We start from the raw sequence: 19,307 nt of genomic DNA on the forward strand, positions 1-19,307 counted from the left end.
AGTTTTGTTTACAGTCAGTTTTGTATGCTGTCATTCTGTGTCGGAAAGGAATTTTGTTAAATTATATACCGATTATTTTGATGATTTCTACAAAATTCGTCAAATTATTAAGCCTCATTCTATTTTCATAAAAGATATTTACTCTTAAACATGAAAAATATAAAATATCACATGACTATTATATGACCACATGATCGACCACTGTGATGACAGCTCCAACCAAGGTGACGCACAAATTACGTATTATTTCATTACATGGTGTTATTCATTTTTAATTCGCGCGTGTATAGAATTAATAGCAGTAGCCAATATTTGTGTCTGTGATAGCGAAACAATCTAGTGTGTTTTACAGCAAATCAATACGTACCAGTTGCTCGTTTGGAGTTAGTGTTGAAATAACGTATCCGTGCTTTTAGCAAGCGACACCACCAGAGCACAACAATGAAACCTCAGCCAGAAGCGATGGACGAACAGCCGTCGAAAATATTTATCAATCCAAAGTTTGCTAAAGCACACATTAACCCGATGTTTTTAGCATCCAATGGTTCGTTCAGGCAGCCGGAAGTGCATCAAGTCGTGCCAGCATCCCACCAGAGCAAGATACACCTCAATCCTGCCTTTCTGAACAAGCTCGGAATTCAACAGGTAATGCCATCAACAACAACAGCAGCAGCGCCAGCAGCACCAGCACTTCCAGCAGTTTCTACCGTGCCCCAGTCGCAGCCACCGGCGTCACATTCGTTTGCTCCTAGCAAACCCGCATTTACAGGGACTGTCAATCCGATAATTAAAAATACAAGAAGAAAACTCGTTCGTGCCACCACCGCCGTCAGCCTACCGAGTGACGCATCGACTGCCACTGCGATGGTAAAATCAGTTGCTAAGGAGATGCTACCGTCGAGCAATTTGCATCCACCAAAGATTCTTGCCCCGCTGGTTAGGATAGGGAAGAACAAGCTGGTCCGCAGTGCGGTGCCTACGACTGCGAGACCGGAAATTGTGAAACCGAGGGTGCCAATGAATGCCCTACCGGAAAGGAAAAGTCTCCGAATCGATCGAAGGTTACCGGCAGTAAGAAAATCCCTCGCCCAGAAGCCCACGTTCGTGAAACGTTATGCCTTGTCGAGGATAGATGGCATCACACCGAAGAAGGTGGTCGTAACCGATCCGAAGTTGTTGAAATTGTATGTAAATCTGTGCTACCCTTTTTGCTAAACCATTCCGCTCGTGATGCTACATAATTTGTTTTGTTTTAGGAAACGTAACCCAACCGCGGTGAAGGTGCACGAAAAGTCCGCCACGGGTAAGATGGGAACGATTGCTTACGCGTCGAAAAACAAGCAGCTTGTGCTGGTCAATATCAACGGGGTGCTTTATCGGTCCTCGACGAACAAGCTGCAAAAATCTGTATCCCGATCGGGAACAGCACCATCATCATCATCCGTCATTGGACATTCGCCGGCAAAACCGGCACGCAAAACCAAAGAACACTTTTTGATCATAAGAGGCGTCCGCTTCGCCCTGGACCGTACCGGGATGAAGCTGCGCTCCGTTGGCGGCACCACACCGCCCACGGCAATAACTGGCTCCAGAGGCTATGCCGAACCACGGCTAAACCGTATCGACATCGGTGGACTTACGTACAAAGCGCGCAAGGATGGAACGTTCATCCGGACGGATAGCCACCGGACGCGCAACCATCTGAGCGTGGCCAAGCAGCGCAGCATACAGGTGCTGGCGAGCAAGCTGAAGAAATGTAACGAACCGTGCCATATTTACCGCCGGCTAGGGAAATGCTTGGCCCACCAACGGGGCAAATGTCCGAAGGTGCACGATCCGAAGCACGTTAGCATCTGTCAGCGGTTTTTGCGCGGCGAATGCCTTCTCGACGGCTGTTTGCTGTCGCACGACATTACCTCGCTGGAGAAGATGCCCGTGTGCCGGTTCTTCCTCGAGGGGCGGTGCGTGCGTGATCCGTGCCCGTACCTGCACAAGAAAGTGAGCGAAAGTGTGCGCATTTGTGATGCTTTTCTGAACGGGTTCTGCTCACTTGCCGACAAGGTAATGGGATTAGATATGGGGATGTTTATTTTTATGCCACCTTTTACTCATCATCGGATGTGTGTTGTTTTTTTTTATTCGTTTTCCCCCTTTTTGGTTGCCAGTGTCCCAATCGGCACGTATTTCAGTGCCCAACGTTTGAGCAGGAAGGTAAATGCGACCGTGCCCGATGTCCCTATCCGCATGGGAAGAAAGAGAGCAGGAGGAAACAGGACAAACCTTCCACCTCGATGGTGGCGCACAAATCGGAACCCAAGGAACCGGCGACGGTGTCACATGTTCGGTACTACAAGGACGAAGGCCAATCACTAACGGTAGAAACCGAACACAATCGCAGCGAAACGGGTGAGTTGATGAGTGCTAGTGAACGTAACCAGTTGAAGCGTATGCTTGGTGAAGTGGACAAAATGAAGCAACGGTATCGTGAGAATGATGACCACAGTGTGGCGACAGAAAACCGTCCCGCGGAAGGTAACGAACAAATTGTAAGTATGCCCGAAACTGCCCCGACGTTGGCCGGCGGTGACCGTTCCGATGCGTGCTACTCGCCATCGGAACCTACACCGGACGATCCAATGAGCGACAGTGATGGCGTGGAGGAAGTCGGGGAGGAAGATACAAGACCTCCGGCATTGCGTCGGAAAGCGCTCGGTCCGCTGCCGGCGTTTATTCCAATTTGAGTCACAAAGGACAAAATACCCAAGAAGAAAAGAAAATAACGTTTGAACCCAAAACTAAAGCTAAATAGAGAGATAGCTGTTGAGAGAGATGAAACAAAAAATGCCACAAAAAGTTTCTATTAAGTTAAAGAATAATTAAAAAGTATATGAACGTGTTTTGAAAATGGACGAAATAAAAGATGATAGCTAAATGGTTAAAAATACCCCTCTGGTGTGTTTGTTGCAGTTTCTTTTTTTGATTGCATCCGAAAGCTTATTTAATTGCATTATTTGAAATACCTAGATAAAAGCAATATTTAACATGAGACGTTTTTATCCGTATTTAACTGGAAGTTATTTACGATAAAGAAACAGAAGCTAGTTTTACCCAACTACTGGACGCCGTATACCGAAGCTGTTCTGGAATACATCCCGGAACGTACTAAGTTACACCAATCTCTCAAAATGATTTTCAACAGCTGTCATATATTTGTTGAATCTCGTGATCGTAGAATACAGGGTTTTCCCAGTCAGCTTCGGATATAAACGTTGTTTTCACCGCGTTCAAGATGTTTATTTCATTTCAAGCTGATATTTCATTTTCCTCATTATAATTTTTATTTTCTTCATCATTAGCTCATGATTTTCGACACGTCTCTAGCTGGATTGAGTTTGAAAGTTTTTTGTGATGTGTTAAAAATCATATGTAAAAACAAAAAAATCATTTTGAAGCAAATAAACCATTTGAAAGCTGTTGAAAAACATCTTGGATGCAATGAATAATGATTTGTTATCTCTTTTGTAGTGTCACTATCGTAGAAAGCATTGACAACCAACAACACATTTACTTTAAATAATAGATAAATAGAGAAAAACTTACCATTGAAATGAAATATAATTTGCCTAATTCTACTGAAAGCGAACCTTAAATGGGTTTCCAAGTCACTTTCGAATGTGTACATAATTATTCACCGCATCTAAGATGTTTTTCAACAGCTGTCGAATGGTTTATTTGCTTCAAAGTGAAATTTCAGTTTTTACACATGATTTTAAACACATAACAAAGAACTGGCAAACTCAATTCAGCTTGAGTCGTGTTGAAAATCATACTGAAGAAAATAAGAATTATGATGAAGGTACTGAAATGTCAGATCGATGTGGAACAACATTTTGCATGCGGTGAATAACAATGTTTACATTCGAAACTGACCTGGGAAACCCCATAATAATGTTTTCATTCGAAAGTGTCTTGAAAAACTCCTGTATGTACCGTTTTCATTTTTACACACGTCATTTGCACACAATCGGATCGCATCAGTCAGTGGCGCCCTTTCGCCCAGCTGCTCCGTGTTGTGTAGCGCCCCTGCCGGCAGGCACTGTAGCTGTCAGAAAAGATAAACATTCGCCGGTGCGGTTGCAGTGTGTGTTGTGGTGCCGTTTCGCAAGCAGCTAGAGGGAAGTGATATGATGTAATAAAGCAACAAAAATCGTGCGTTTCTGGTGTAATTTGTTTGCGTCTGCTGGCCGTAACCATGTCGCTGACATTGTTGCGTACGCTGTGCCGCCACCAGCAGCACGTGCTACAGCAGCGTCAGTCCGTTTCGTTCGTCGGCAGCGGCGCGTTTCGTGGTGCAATCCGCCTGCAGAGCACCGCCGCCGGTGGAGACGGTCCGAAACAGGACGGGTAAGGGTGGTAGCATTGAAAAAAGGAAGAGCCACACGGTTTCGCTTGTGCTAGCAATTAGAGGTATTGGAAGAATGTGTGTGTATTAATACGGCTGTCACGTTTTGTTTTGTCATCTTCCCAACCCAACAACACACAGCGACAACGACAAGCAATCGACCAAAGAGCGGCTGGCGGCCAAGTACAGCCGGGAGAATGTGAAGCGCAACGTGCAGGGGTACGTGTTTTCACGGTTTTTCGACTACGTGAAAAACTACGACAAGGTGATCGAGAAGAAGTTCCCGTCGGCGGTACACGTCTACCGGGTGTTTCTGGTCGGCGTGCGCGATTTCTTCAACGACATGAAGAAGCTAGTCAAGATCACGAAAATCGTCTACTCGCACGATAACGATCTGCGCTGCCTGACGCGCAAGGAGATCGAGCTGTACTACCAGATGCCGCGGGACATGAGGAAGGTGGCGCCCGTGCTGCTCATATCGGCGCTGCCCTTCGCGAACTATGTGATATTTCCACTTGCGTGAGTGAAACCGGCCTCCGCCAGTCTATGGAAAGCCTTTTTACGATAATGTTCTCTCTCTCTCCCGTTTTCTAGTTACATGTACCCCCGCACGCTGCTGACGTCCCATTTCTGGTCGGCACAGCAGAAGCTAGACTTTGTGCAGATCGATCTGCGCAACCGGCTGCTGTACAATCGGCGCGTCTTTCGCTGCATGCAGTCGAAGCTGGACGCGCTGAAAAAGACGCACGATCCGGCGTACGAAAAGTTTGCCTACATGCTGGGCCTGCTCGGCAGCGGGCTGCACCCAACGTCCGAGGAGATACTGGACGTGAAGGAAGTCTTTCAACGGCCGCCGTTCCACCTGAACAGCTTATCGTCCTCACATTTGGTGCGTGAAAGAGCACGGACGGTGTTGTATGCATTTTACTAATGAAGATTTTGGTTTTTTGACAATTTTAGAAATATCTCTGCCGATTGCACGACATTCACGCTGGACTGTTGCGGCGGTTTCGGCTCAGCGAGCGTGCCTACGTCGTGCACCACATGGATATGGCGATCAAGCGGGAGGGAGGTGTCCACAACATGCCGATCGAGTCGCTCAAGCACGCCTGCTACCTCCGGGGGCTGAATGCGAACAATCTGAGCGCCGAGAGCATGATCGAGTGGCTGCAGGAGTGGGTCAAGGTATCGCTGGTTGTCGACGAGGATTGCATCAGCATGCTGCTGCATCTGCCCATCTTTCTGACGTACAACCACACCAACAACTGGATTCTGATACACTGATAGCGGCTTGGGGGAGGAAGAGAGACAGAACAATCGGTTTAAAAAAAAACGGAGGAACAACGTTAACGTATCAGCAACAAAAAAGCCAACGGCTTATCCACTATTTCTGTAGGTATACATATGAAATCGATATTGTTATTTTGTTTTGTTTTGTTTTTTTCCTTACGAAAAAGTGCAACCTTCAAGTGCTCGAAAAAACGAGAAAGTGCAATTTCTGTACATTGCTTTCGCTGCAGAACACATCAACTCTCTTGAAACAGAAACAGTGCCGAGGCTGATACAATTAACTTAAAGCTTGTTTTTACATCCTTTCCTTGCAATTGTTAGCTACAATACTTTCTGCTGATTGTTATTAGTTTCATGACTGCTGTTTACTACACTTTATTCTCTTTCTGGCATACTTACCGAGAGGATTTATGCCATTTAAAAGTAAAAAAAAAGAAATATATACCTTACAAAGGTGAAAAAAACCCAGCCCGTAATTGATACTGAACATTCCGAAAAGGCCCGAAAACACATGAAGCGGCGAACACTGTGCGGACGGGCGCTAGCAAACGCAACTGTGGCGTGGCGTAAACAGAGAGAATCGCTGTCGCTGTAACGGTAGCTGCAGGGAAGGAAAAATAGAGTTGTTTACGCGAGTTTTGAGCCGAAGAGCCTGTGCGGATACGCTTGCGGGAGAGAGAGAGAGAGAGCGAACCTTTCGGCGCTTGGAGTGTTTGGGAGGGAAAAGGATTCAAAATCACCTAGTGCGGTTGCAGGTGTGTTTTTAGTAGTTATTGTACTATTTTGTGCATGACGTGTTGTGAGAAATATCGAAATATGGACGTTCATTTGAAAATCTGCACAAGAAAATGGTAAAAAATGCATAATGTTGCTGTCACCATGACAACTTGTAACGCAAAAGAACGCATGGTCGCATCTGGTCCGCGGCATCCTATGATATGGGAGGCTAGCTGTCAACTCTCGCCCCGTCTGAATTCGTTTACAAGTGTTTTCTCTCTGCCTTTTGGTTACTCTCGGCTCTCACTCTCGGCAGTGCGTATTCTTGTCCTGATAGTAGTGTGTCTCCGTTTGTATAAAAACAACAAAATACGCAACCCCTAGGAAACTGCTCGTTGGTCCATAGAAAGAGAGCGAGAGAGAGAGAGAGCGCGCGAGAGCGAACAGGTAAATCCTTGCGGAACGTGCAATCCTTCAGCGTGCAAAGGCAGTCGCTCGTGAGTCGCATTCGAGTGTTCGTCTCGCACGGTTCGCACCCTTAACGAACGGTTGCACGCGCACGCGGTGGTTCGCATACATACGGCGGGTTGTTCGTTGTGCTCAGCAGAAGCAGAAGTAGGTGCAGCAGGAGCAGCAGTGACAGTGTTAGTATTTGGCTACAGCTGGGAAAGCTCGGGGGATAAGCATCCGTTTTCCGCGAAGCGTGCGGCCCCATCGTTACGATACGCTTGATAGTAAAACTACATTCCCACCACGCTGGAATGTATCCCCGCCGTACGAGGGTTGGTCGTCTCCATCCTCATCTCTGGAGGATCCTTTTGCATTAGCAGCGAAAGCCAGCTCTCTTCTGTCTGTTTTTGTTTGCTTCCGTTTTCCATCATCTCGTCTAGTAGCTACAAGCCCACATCAAAGAACAAAGTACGGGGTTTCGGTTTAGTGCTGTGTATCCATCGCCCGAGTGCGTGTGTGTGTGTGTTTTCCCGTTTTTGCCACTGTTTTTTTGTTGTTCTGTTGCAAAAGCAGCAAGGAGCGCGCGCGATTTCTCTCGTTTCGTATTAGCTCGCCTACTGTGTGCGGTGCGCCTTTCTTCTGTCATCCATCTTTCGCGCGAACGCGTTATGCTCTTCTGCAGCTTTGCTCTCTTTTTTCACGTTCTTTTTCGTTCCCGCCTCCTTCGGTGTGCTTTTCGCACTTGTGGAGGGGCTTGTGTAGGGCTTTACGGGACGCTCTAAGCTCAGGGACGGGATGTGTATGTGTGTCTTGGCGTTATCGTCGAGCAATCGTATCTGTGTGGTTGGGGTATTTCTTCAAGCTTGCTTGCAAGGTTTTAGGGCGACAGGGTTATTTTTAGCTAATTTTCATTCCCGTTTTCTAATCTAATCGGCTGTACCTTGAGGCATCTAATTAGAATCTCCGGAAGACAATCCGAAGCCTCCGAAATCCGTGGCGAACACCACAGAATCCTGTTCAACACACTTCATACCAATCACCATCACGCTCGGTGCAAGCTGTTGATGGGAAAGTGTTGCCGCACACGCGACCCGTCGGGCCCGAGCGACTGTCTAAACACGGACGTGAAACCGAACGGAGCACGTGCGGTGGTGGTGGAGACGCCTGGTAGGTTTCTATTTTACGAGCCAAATCCGGAAAAAACCGTCCACCAAGTTCCTGCGATGCAAACCTGCGGTGCTTCACTGTATTCGAACACGCGATGTGCAATTTCGGAACGTTTTCCTACCCATCCAAGCAACCGGTGTGTGTGTGTGTGTGAGCGTTCGTGTGGTTCTAGCGGACGCGGGATAGAACACGCGGGGGAGGGTTGTAAAAATAGTTTCCCAATCCTTCTCTCCCAGCCCCACCACACGGGTGTCCGGGTGTGTTGTGTTTGTGGCTAGCATGCCTGCCACCCCCTTCAGAATGACCACCGGAAGAGTGAATAATAGAATTATTGTGCGGAAACTAATTTAAATTGACCGGTCATGGCAGCTTCCGGTCATTGGTGGGGGGAGTGTATTGTGAAACCGGCTCGAAGGTGAAATGGCGAAAATAATGCTGGTGGTAGTAGAACGCTTGTGTGTGTGTGTGTGTGTGTGTGTGTGTGTGTGTGTGTGTGTGTATGCACCTATGGTAGTAGTAAAAACCGGGCGACGAACATTCGGAAAATTGGTCCAATTTTTGTGCACCCGAACCCGAACGGTGCGGGAAAGATGGAAGGGGGGAAAACTTTTACTCACCACACCCCCCTTCTCTCACACTTGATGGGAAATTAATTCAATAAAGTGGTATCAATCGTTTGCTTTCACTTTGTCTCGGATGAGCACGGGAAGCTGGATGAACCGAAGAAAGGTTGACCGCTTAACTGGATTTCAATTGAATTTAAGTTCAACTAGTTCTTGGACGGTGCAATGGGTGTGTTCTTTCATGGATTTTGATTCCCTTTTTTGTTGTATTTTTCGACAGAAATTGTTAACATGTTTGAAATAGTGCACTTAGTAAAAAGAAATGGTTTAACTTGAGTTTTTACATGAAACACAGCTCGAGCACAGTTGAAACATTCACCTTGAAAAAGCGGACCACACACCGAGCTACCAGCTACGCTACCAAAACTGCACACTGCCGGACACAGACCACCGGCAGGGCAATGGGAATGATTCCATTTTAGATTTTAATTAGACTCCAATCGATCGAGCGGGATTTGCGCTGGCTGTGGACGGCTGTACGGTGGAAACGGGTCGGTAGAATGCGGTGAGCGGAAAGTTCGCATGAAGGCCACCCATCGCGAACGGTCGACTAGACGAGCGAACGTTCTACGAACGATGTGTACAAAATGATCATTCCACAAACCTGCCAGTGGACAAACTCCACGTGGTGTAAGCGGACGCCTGGTGATTTTTGTGATTCCCTTTCTCGGTGGCGTGTAGTCGTTGTTGTTGTTGCACCACCTGATGGGTAGCTAATGACAGAAAATGAGGGAAGAAAATTGAGCCAGAAATGTGTGTTGGATGAGCGGCTAACTTTTACTTTGCCATTTTTTTGATTTTCTTGTACCCCTCATTTCGGATGGAGGAAATTTGTAGTATAAAAAAGAACGCACCACGAAACCACGATCAGATGTTTGAGGCTTTAATGTTCGGCAGTGTGTGTGTATTTGTATGGATAGGACATAAAGAGAGAGAGAGAGAGCTGATAGGCGTGAGAAACACTCACTGCCCCTGGAAGTGCGCTGCGTGAGTACGAGCGAGACCAGCAGCGGTAAACAAGCAGGCGCAACAGCTTATATTTGATTTCCGGCCAGGCTCCAGCTGGGGCCTGGGAGCTGCTCCCGGTCCTGGACCAGAGGTTGGCCTATGTAAATAGCAGAGAAGGTAAAAAAGTGTACACACACAAGCTCACATAGGCATACATAAATGCAAAACGGAACGTTCGTTTGCGCCATCGAAGTGAAACCGAGTCAAGGCCGAGCAGAGGATGTATTTATTTATTTGGAACGGGAGCGGGGGAAATTTCCGTCCTCCCCACTCCCCCCTCTCCTCCCTCATCTGAGGCGGAATGCAATCCTGCTGCATGTGCGTACGGGCTCCGTTTGATAAACTCTCTGTGTCGGTCTGCAGCAGAACCTCGTATCCCCTTTTTTTAACTTATTGTCCCAATGTTGAGCCTATGTTTAGGGGTTTGCCTGCGGCGGGAGTCTTTCAAGAGACGTTTTTTACCCGGTAAAGAGAATGGTTTCTTCATTTATGTAAAGAACGAGCTAAAAACAGGAATCTAGCACTGATTATTGCTTTCGATTTCTTTGATAAAGTTGAAGTAGAAATCGGTTTAATATAGAATTTTGTTAAAAGCGGTAAACATAGGTTTCTAGTGACCTCAATTTAGAGCAATTCAAGTTGTCAAATAATAATGTTATACAATAAGGTAAAAATAATTGAAATAATATATTTTCATTTGATACGTTATATTTCAATTATAAGATAAGAGAAACTCTGTATAACAGGGTTTTCCCGGGGTTCTCATAATTGTGGGACACTTCCTTGAATTTTTCCTATAGGAAGTGAACTTCAGAAGTTAGAAATTGGACTCTATGGCACCCTTATTGGACAGGATCCTAGGAAATTTCTATTACATTTGTCCAACAAGAGTGCTATAGAGTCAAATTCCCATTACATTAAGTTCATTTCACTTAAGAAAGAGTTAATAGAGTGTCTCACAGCTATGAGAACTCCTGAAAAACCCCGTAAAAAACTGAAAAATGTGTTAAGTACATATTCAAAGTTCCAATCTAATTTTAATTGAATTGAATAATAACATCATATAAGTTTTTAATATAAATTTTCAAACGGTTGTAATAGTTACAATCATTATCTAAACTTCAAATTTAATATCTGATTTGTAGCATCTATAATTATATTATATAAATGAGATTCAACATAAGGTAAATGTCATGAAATATGACCAGTGAGCTCTAACTACTTATAATGTGCACAGAATTTTAGTAGTTAAGCTTAATAATTGTAATTTCAATGAAGTATTGTTTAAATTGTTATTCGATTTTCTTATCAAACAAATTTCGTGGTACTCCTAATATATTCTGCTCTCGATTTGGTGAAACTAATTAATGCAATAATGAATCGTAATCGGTCAAGATTCTTCAATAGCTTTTCTATCCTTTTCATTTTGAAATATTCGTTTTCGAAAGCACAACACCGCCCTCTAAAAAAAGATGGGTTCCGACGGAGAGAGAAAAAATGAGCACTCGCTCAGATCATTTCCATTAACAACGCTTGAACTTGAACTTCGCCGACAGCGGCAATAAATCATGAAAATGAAAATGAGCAAACGAGAGGCGCATCAAACGGGGCGGAACAGATCAGTGGATGAGTTTCTTTCGCCCCACCCCACCATTTATAGGTGAAACCGATTTTTCCTCGAAACGCCTTTTCGCCTGCGTTGATCGAGCCCAAAGTGACCCCACCATAGCTGTTCGTCGAATGGCTCACTTCATTAGCATGTGGCCGGAAGGAGATTAATTAGAGCGGCGTTTGCTGTTTCGGGGTCGCGCTTTCGTCTGCGAGTTTGCTGAAGCTGCAGCTGCTGCAAATTGATTGCAATTCGCAAACCAACCGGCCGCTTCATTATTTTCGCCCGAGCAGTGGCACCAACACACAGAAAGATATGGGGAGTTTTGCTGCTACCCGGCCGGTTGTAGTGGCGGTGTTATAATTAACAAACCCGAAACCACAGCCCCATCCTTGCTTGCTGAAAAAAGGGTAGGAGGAGGGGGGGGGGTTGCATGAACCCGAAAAACGAGCAATCGAGCTCGTTTACGCTTCGAGGAGATAAAATTAATAACCAAAAACTCAACATACACACAGCACCTTTTGCGCGGTAGAGAATATTGAAAGATATGGTGAGAGGGGAGGGGATAAGGATAGGAGAGGCTGGTATAATTAAAAACTAACTCGGTTGCAGAAATCGAGAAGAAACGTTGATTTTATAGAAATAAATTATTTTTTTCTCCATCCGCCGCGCTGTATCGCAATGGAGGCGCATGGTCGTTGTTTGTTAGGGCACGTGTTTTTGTTTGTTTGTATGCAAGATTAACAAAGAGCGTGATGTTTCACGGCATACAAGGATTATACATTTGTGTTTTGTTTTATTTTTGACATGGTTTGAAATTGCCTTATGTATAGATTTGATTTATACATTTAATAAGGCATTGAAATTGTTTCCACAATTTGATATCATTTTTTATATTATTTTTGAATAATATGAACCTCAACAAAGCATTTACAGACACCATTGAATTTAACGTTAGAAAATAATAAAATAAATAGAAAAATAAATAGCTACATCTAACATGAAATAATCGTTAGAAAAGCTGTCTTAAACAAGTCCTTAGTTGATTAACCGTCATATGAAAATCTAATTCGGGCCCTAGAGCGTTAAAAGAGTTCATCATAAATCATCGTCGGCACAATAAATCGTCTACAGTCCTTAAAAGTATGATAACTACGATCAATTGAAAACTATTCGGGTACAATTCACAATCCAACAGCATTGGTAGACTAGCAGATTCCAATTTGAACGATACAGCTGACCCTTCGGTTCCCACGCACATGCAAGTTAAAGGAATAAATGAACGAACCTTTTTGTTTTTTGTTTAAGCAGAAATTCAACTGTACAGCAAAAACGAAAACGAAAAAAATAATAAACACAGATAATTGAACTACAAAATTGAACAAACAAGTGAACGCAAAGCAAAGGCACTGCAAGGAAGCGAAACGCGGGGAATAGGGCGAAAGTGATAATTTGTTTTACGGAGTGCGAGTGGAAATTTAACGGAAGGTCATGAAGTTTATGCGATTATGTTTGTTCGCCCCAGTTGAGGCGGTGGAATGTATTTTTTTTTTGTTGATTTGATGATTTTTTACTTCCCCATCCCCTTTTTTAATGAAAGAAAGGGGTGTGCGAAAAATGTGAAGCATAACATTGAATTTCCTTTTCAATTACTGTTTTTTTCTTTTCCATCTTTTTCCCTTCTTTCAGACAGCGTGCCAACACACGCCCGTGTGAAGCTGTGTGAAGCAAAGTGGAACAGAACATATGCGAACGTAGAGTACACAGCGCCCAAACAGAGGCCCGACAAACGCGAGCGTACGGATAAATATAGTCAACTTTTCGGTTCAATTTGCTTTACGGTTCTGTTTTGTTTTTCTTTTTTGGCAAACTTGCCGGCCGCATCGATACCCGTTTGGAAAACTTACCAAACAAACAGCGCCGGCCGAGCAAAACGGTGGCGAGAAAAATCGAAACCATCATACCGTGCAGCGAGACATGAAGCGACAACCGGCCGGCGGTATGGATTGCGTCGCCGTCTTCAGCCGACACTGCACGAAATGAGTCGGAAATCAGAAAATCCCCCCTCCCATCGTTCCACCCTTCATCTCAGCAGGGGCTCGCCTATCCCAACCCAACAGTGACCCTGCCCTTCCGCTAGATAGATTTTCCCCGTTTCATCTTCCAAAAATGTGCGCCAATGTGTGGCACAAGATGGTAAGACATAAATAGATTGTCGATTGTGTGAACCTTGCACAGCGAGTGGACATCGGTGCGGTGCGAAAACTCGGGCCTCCTTCCCCCTCCCCCTAAAAAGACGGTCGTGTGTGTGTATGTGTTTGTGTAGTGGTAGCAGAAATCGATGTCCAGCAGAAAGGAGCGGATTGCATCGAATGGACGAAAATATTCACCGCACATCCGATGTGCGTTGTGAGGGTAGTGATACTTGAACAAGAGGAAGCGAAATAGAACGAAACGTGAATAGAGCAAGAGAGAGAGAGAGATAAATTCAAATCACACGTGAGTGTTGTAGATTAGAAAGCGCGAAACGCGTGGTGAACCGAAGAAGTAGTAATGCGATGAAGTAGAAGTGCAGTTTACGGTGCGAACGGTGCAACGTTTTTTTCTTCCCCCGATTGAGTTTCAAGCAAGCAAGCAAGCAAGAAAGCAAAAAAAGCAGAAGTGTGAAAAGTGATAGAAAACGTGTGTCGCAAGATGGCGGTGAACGTACTGGACGAGGATCACTTCGCGATCAGCGCGATCGTGACGGTTGTGATGCAGATCATCTTCTTCCTGATCGCTGCCATCTTTCAGCTCGACAAGCTGACCGATTTTGCCGGCGGCGTTAACTTTATCATCCTTGCCTTACTGACGTTCTTTCTCGGGCAGATCGACCGTGCGCTGAAGGTGAGTGGCAATTGGTTTTGAATTGGTTTGTTGAACGTTCTACGACGGTAGTTTTAATGTTGCGAATTTCTTCCGAACGTCTGTGTCGGTTCAGGGCATATCGGTCCTATAGTGCCATAAAAGATTATCTTTTTCACCAACCGGGTGGAGTGGTTTAGCTGTTGAACGCCTAAAGTTATGCATTGTATCTTTTAGCGTATTTCTAGTGAATTTGTAACAGAAACTACATAAACATAGTGTCTAATCAATGGTTAATCACTATACAAATACAAACACATTACTAATTTTCCTACGCAATTTCCCTCACTAATTCCTACACTAATTTCTATGCCAAATTTATACGTTATATCCTACGACAATTTCTGTGCTGTTATGCGCAATTTGTGAACTGTTACGGGTACTGATTCAGAAAATAAATGAAATCGGAAACTATTTCTGGATCGGTATGGGATGTTAGGCTTCAGGACCGATATGGGTTCATGGTAGGTTATGGGGCAGGAATGGGTTCATGATAGGTTCCAGGACAGGTATAATCAGTATTGGTTCCTGTACCGGTATGGATTCAGTATCGATTCCAGTACCGATTTTGGTTCAGTATTAGATTCCGGTCCGTCAATATGTTGTGTGCTGTTCTTGTACAGAAAAAGATTATGTATTGGTGTCAGGACTAGTACGGGTTCCGTTTAGGATTTAGGTATCTTAGTAGTTGTCATATGTACTTCATTTGAATTGAGATTCGAGGCCATTAATATTGGCATACTCTTAAGAATGAAGGATTTCTTAGAAATTGAGTAGGGCAGCCCTGTAATCTGGTCAAATTAGCTAGTTGATACAAAATATACAAATATTTCTTTTATCGTTTTTATTTTATTAATAATTACTTTTATAACCTCAAACAGCTGTATTAAAGTTGCACATAAAAAATTGCATAACTCTAGGCGCGTAACGAGTACTTATAGGAAGCCATCTAGTACCGCTAAATGAACCAGAGTTGCTATAAAATCTCATTGAACAGTCACGAACATTTGGATGAAATAACTATCCACAAATAATTTATTTATTGCTACGCTATTTTTGTGGCAGCCCTCTTAGCAAACAAAATGGAGAAATTCCAAGCAGAAATGTCGCTTTTCCTGTAGAGTGTAAAGTGTCCTGCCATTACGAAGATGACATATAATTCCATATTTCCTGAACACTATCCTATGCAACAAAAAAATTATCTTGCGCTTGCGATACATCACTTCAAAACCAACCAAATGGAATTCATATGTTTTGTGCCATTCTTACATCAACCGTGTAGTAGAAGCTGAACGTACTCACAGACTCTCGCTTGTACCACCACAAAAAAAATCACATTCACTCACACTCCACGCAGCGAAATTTCTATCAAGGAACGTCTGCTGTCAAGAAGCCCCATGAGATGTCAGATAACAACACGAAACCATATGCAATTTGTACTTAAACCCATCCACAACAGTACACGGCACTACCACTGCTGCCTGGCGGTAAAAACTCAATTTATACAAAGTGCAACCACACTGTTCGGATCCCGCCTCCTCCACTAACAGCATTGGCATAAAAATCAATATTACGACCATACACGCTATTTTGCCTTTGAATTTCGAACTATGAAGCGGCTGATCGGGTGTGGATTCAAACGCCACCACGCCCGCTTTGTGGGAAACAGGGAGCGTGTTTGGAAGCCAATTCGGTGTCAACTGCATACGATGCATTTTATGAAGCGTGTCACCGTAACGCGGTTTGGTACCGTTTATCCTTCCTGATAGGAGTCGGAGGTGCTGCTGGGTCTGTGCTGGGTACAGTTTATGATTAGTTTATCGGTACGGTTACGCGATGTCGCGATGCAACAGGCAAACAGTGTCCCGTGTTTGTGTGTATGTATGTATGTGGGTTTATACGTTTTACAATATTCCCCGTGGAGTTTCAAGGAAGGAAATAGATTGTAATAGGACATTTAAATTTTCATAAACGATGATTTAGCATCGCCCGATGAATAATTCAATGATAATCCTTGACTCGAACCTTTATCCTCTTGTTCTGTTGCAACTGTAATAGAGGAAATCTTGTTTATGATGGTTGTTAGTAATTGAGAATGCAAAACGAGTTTATTTAAAAATTTTAATTGAATATATACAACAACGCCTATGAGTATGCAATTTGCTTTACAGCATATGCATTTTAGCAAACAAACATTCCATACAGTAGCTTACAGTAAAATGAGATGAAAATTAGACCTTTTAGAAGTTGATAATAAAACAGATATAAAACCTATCCGACTCTTAGAGAAAGGATACGCTGAATTGACGAACTAACAACCTTATTTGATGTTGGGAAAAGTTGCCCTGCTGTTTATCTTTTCCACCCTCTTCCCGCCGCTCGAGCTCCTTTCTTCCCACAGCTTCCGTCCAGAGAAAAGAATTGCAAATTTAATTTCCCCACACCAAATAAATCGCCCGTCGCTCGGCATACCCGAGCCGGCTCGTAATGCAATTTCGCCAGCAAATAAATTATCACACTGTGACAGCACCCAGCCGAACTGCTCTCCACAAAGACACGCACACACACACACACAACCTCGCACAAAGCCCCACACAAAGTAGTGTTGCGGAAACAAAAAGCAACTACTTTTTTATACTTTGCTCCACTGTACTCGTGGCACCGGGAGCCGTTTGAAGTTTGTCTCTTCTTTCTGCAACTGTTCATTGGTCACACCATAAGCATCACACCACGCCAAACAACAAAGCCAAAAATCGTACCCATTTGCTGTTGATGTTGATGGTGGTGGTGGTGCTGCTGCTGCTGATGCCAGCGTATCGCTTGGCTGGATGGCAAAGGTAATGAATTTTCTCGCCATGCAAAGCGGCCGAATGCATAGATAAATAATGCAAAGAGTGAGAGAGAGCAGCGGCAAATGGGAAAAGCTTTCCCCGGGCAAAGGCAAACCGTGAGGCGGTACCCAAGCCCGGGTAAGCCTTTATTTGCACCGAAGGCGTATTTCTGTGGCCAAGGTGTGGTTAAATTTGTGGCAACGCTTCAGGATGAATTCCACGCTGGTATGGGTGGGGTAGCGAAACACTCGTGATTCGTGAAAGATGCTGCACAATAAAAAAAAGAAAACAACCAGAACAAAGGAGCGAAAAAGTTAAAGTGAAGTGAAAAGTTAGATTGGGTGTGTTTTTTTGCTAGCGCTTTTTGTCTTTCTATCTATGGTGTTGTGCAGTTTGAGATGGGAATTTGTTTATCGTTCTTTGTTTTGTTGTTTCGTTTCGTTGATGTCTTTTCGCCTTTCGGGCCCTTTCGGTCGCTATTGCGCTCCTTTTGTCTCGCGAATGGTCTACTATTGGGCGGAAAAGAGTTGACCACAGCACAAAAGCGCCAAAATGTATGCAATTCACCTTACAAAATTACCGTTAAATTGTTGCTCCTGCATTTTGATTGCCTTTCTGCTTGCAAAGTTCCGACCATCTGCTTGCTGCGTCCGGATGACTGGAGCGATACCGCACGTCCCGTGATAAGCGCGAAATACGACACCAAACTGAATGAGTAACACAACCTGTGAGTGGGTTAGTTACAGTGGACAGTGGATAAAGGAAAAAAAAGTGCTCACACTTCACGTAACTGAAAACGACAAATTTGCCAGTGTAAAGCGCCACCACGTGGATCCATTTGCGTTGTCACGGTGTCCTTTTTTGGCCACCGTAGTTCAGCATCAGTATGGTTAGTTGTCCACTCCATTCCCCTTCCTTTTTTTCTGGACAAATGTTAAACTCCCACCTTCCTCACAGATGGCGCAGTTCAGAAGCAAGATAAGAATGAGACTCCATGTTTGGTGCTTGGCACCGTGTCTGTAGTTTTGTTACCGCTGAAGGTTAAAACACACACATACACACACGTGTCCGTTAACTCCATTTGACCTAGCCACGGTGGATGACGGCGACTACGCGGTACTCCCGCACACCAGTCCTGCTGCCGCTGGGTAGTAAAAAGACACCACAATGCCGCACGAAACAGGCAAACCGTGCGAATGCCAAAGGACTCGGCTGCCTGGCTTGAATGAAACCGCAACGCGAAACGCTTCTTGATTTTCGCTTACTCGGAATCACCGACCAAATAAAAGCGTCTGAATAATTCATGAGATTAGAATGAGAGAGTGAGAAAGAGCGAGATACAGAGATGGGGAGCGAGGGCGAAAGAGTAAGAGACAACGAGGAAAAAAACGAAGGCACAATACGGCTTAGAAGAGGCCAAAACTGGATTGAGAAAGGCAGCAAACAAGAGCAACCGTACTAAAAATGGTGAAAAGTTTGAACGTGTGCGTGTGTGAGTGTTTGTGTGTGAAAAATAAAGCTCTCCCACGGTTCCGTTTCGCTTTCGGTGGGTTTTAGTTCCGGCTGTTCAGGAAACTATTTATCTGTTTTTTCTTCTCCTTTTTTTTGGGAAAACGGGCAAGTTGTTGTTGCTATTGACACGATACAACGCACTAGTGGGTCGTGAGAAAAAATCCTCACCCCTTCGCCTTCCAGGGAGAAAGGGAGAAAAAAAAAGGCGAGTGGCTTTCGAAAGATAGCGATTTGGGTCAACGCAACACAACGCAACGCTTCTTCCCCCAAAAAAAGTCCACGTGCCCCGGGGTAGCACAGGCAGCCGATGTGGGAGCAGATTTTATTGTACCCAGCCCGCAAACGGACGGCCACGAGCGTGTACGTTTCCGGGTTTTGTTCGGGCCGATGTCTTTTTGGCGTCTTGTAGGCGGGAGTTGTTGAAAAGGGGGGGAGTCGTTTAGAGAGAACTTGCGGGCGAGGGAATCAGACCATTACAATTGAAGGTTACTTGGGCGTGTTGTTTTCTTCTTCGTCCGTGCCAGTCACAGTCGTTTTCTTTACGGGTTGATTAAAAAGCGGGAATGGTTTTATTAGCAGCGCAGAGTATGCAATTTTAATCCCGTAAAATATGGCACCAGGGCTTTGAATTGAATTAATCAAGAGTAGAATTTTGTTTTTTTTTTCTGGTGATATTATTCCCGTATTTTTGTAGACGTTATTGCTCAATCATCAACCATTGCAGCTTGTTCAGAAATAATATATTGGCTTGAAGTTATGATTTGTGAAAAGCAAAAATTTCAAACTCAAATTTT

At 44.4% G+C, this 19,307-nt stretch overlaps 3 protein-coding genes across 5 annotated transcripts in view; all 3 read left to right on the forward strand.

The window, feature by feature from the left end:
* Positions 1-210: 210 nt before the first annotated feature.
* LOC120895975 (zinc finger CCCH domain-containing protein 3) lies at positions 211-2,944 on the forward strand. The gene is made up of 3 exons (XM_040299743.1): positions 211-1,184; positions 1,257-2,061; positions 2,166-2,944. The coding sequence occupies exons 1-3, from the start codon at positions 442-444 to the stop codon at positions 2,739-2,741; spliced, it is 2,124 nt and encodes a 707-aa protein (XP_040155677.1). The 5' UTR covers positions 211-441; the 3' UTR covers positions 2,742-2,944.
* A 1,166-nt stretch (positions 2,945-4,110) lies between these two features.
* LOC120896441 (LETM1 domain-containing protein 1) lies at positions 4,111-5,932 on the forward strand. Its single transcript, XM_040300570.1, has 4 exons — positions 4,111-4,404; positions 4,544-4,921; positions 4,997-5,291; positions 5,363-5,932. The coding sequence occupies exons 1-4, from the start codon at positions 4,253-4,255 to the stop codon at positions 5,684-5,686; spliced, it is 1,149 nt and encodes a 382-aa protein (XP_040156504.1). The 5' UTR covers positions 4,111-4,252; the 3' UTR covers positions 5,687-5,932.
* A 963-nt stretch (positions 5,933-6,895) lies between these two features.
* LOC120908886 overlaps positions 6,896-19,307 on the forward strand; it is a 50,426-nt gene continuing 38,014 nt past the window's right edge. Inside the window, exons 1-2 of one of the 3 annotated variants that reach the window (XM_040320361.1) lie at positions 6,896-7,053; positions 12,956-14,152. In XM_040320361.1, coding sequence (XP_040176295.1) covers positions 13,961-14,152 — 192 coding nt within the window. In that variant the 5' untranslated portion in view covers positions 6,896-7,053; positions 12,956-13,960. Of the gene's footprint in view, positions 7,054-7,669; positions 7,703-12,955; positions 14,153-19,307 lie in introns of those variants that run through there. The other 2 variants (XM_040320362.1, XM_040320363.1) reach the window with 2 other exon arrangements.

This window comes from Anopheles arabiensis, chromosome 2 (genome assembly GCF_016920715.1).
Source record: "Anopheles arabiensis isolate DONGOLA chromosome 2, AaraD3, whole genome shotgun sequence".
NCBI lineage: Eukaryota > Metazoa > Arthropoda > Insecta > Diptera > Culicidae > Anopheles > Anopheles arabiensis.

Excerpts from the sequence above, each read along its gene's own strand:
- LOC120895975 (XM_040299743.1), top strand. The coding sequence starts at position 442 with ATGAAACCTCAGCCAGAAGCGATGGACGAACAGCCGTCGAAAATATTT. Across the intron at positions 1,185-1,256 it reads GATCCGAAGTTGTTGAAATT|GAAACGTAACCCAACCGCGG; the intron begins GTATGTAAATCT and ends GTTTTGTTTTAG. Across the intron at positions 2,062-2,165 it reads TCTGCTCACTTGCCGACAAG|TGTCCCAATCGGCACGTATT; the intron begins GTAATGGGATTA and ends TTTGGTTGCCAG.
- LOC120896441 (XM_040300570.1), top strand. The coding sequence starts at position 4,253 with ATGTCGCTGACATTGTTGCGTACGCTGTGCCGCCACCAGCAGCACGTG. Across the intron at positions 4,405-4,543 it reads GACGGTCCGAAACAGGACGG|CGACAACGACAAGCAATCGA; the intron begins GTAAGGGTGGTA and ends AACAACACACAG. Across the intron at positions 4,922-4,996 it reads TATGTGATATTTCCACTTGC|TTACATGTACCCCCGCACGC; the intron begins GTGAGTGAAACC and ends CCCGTTTTCTAG.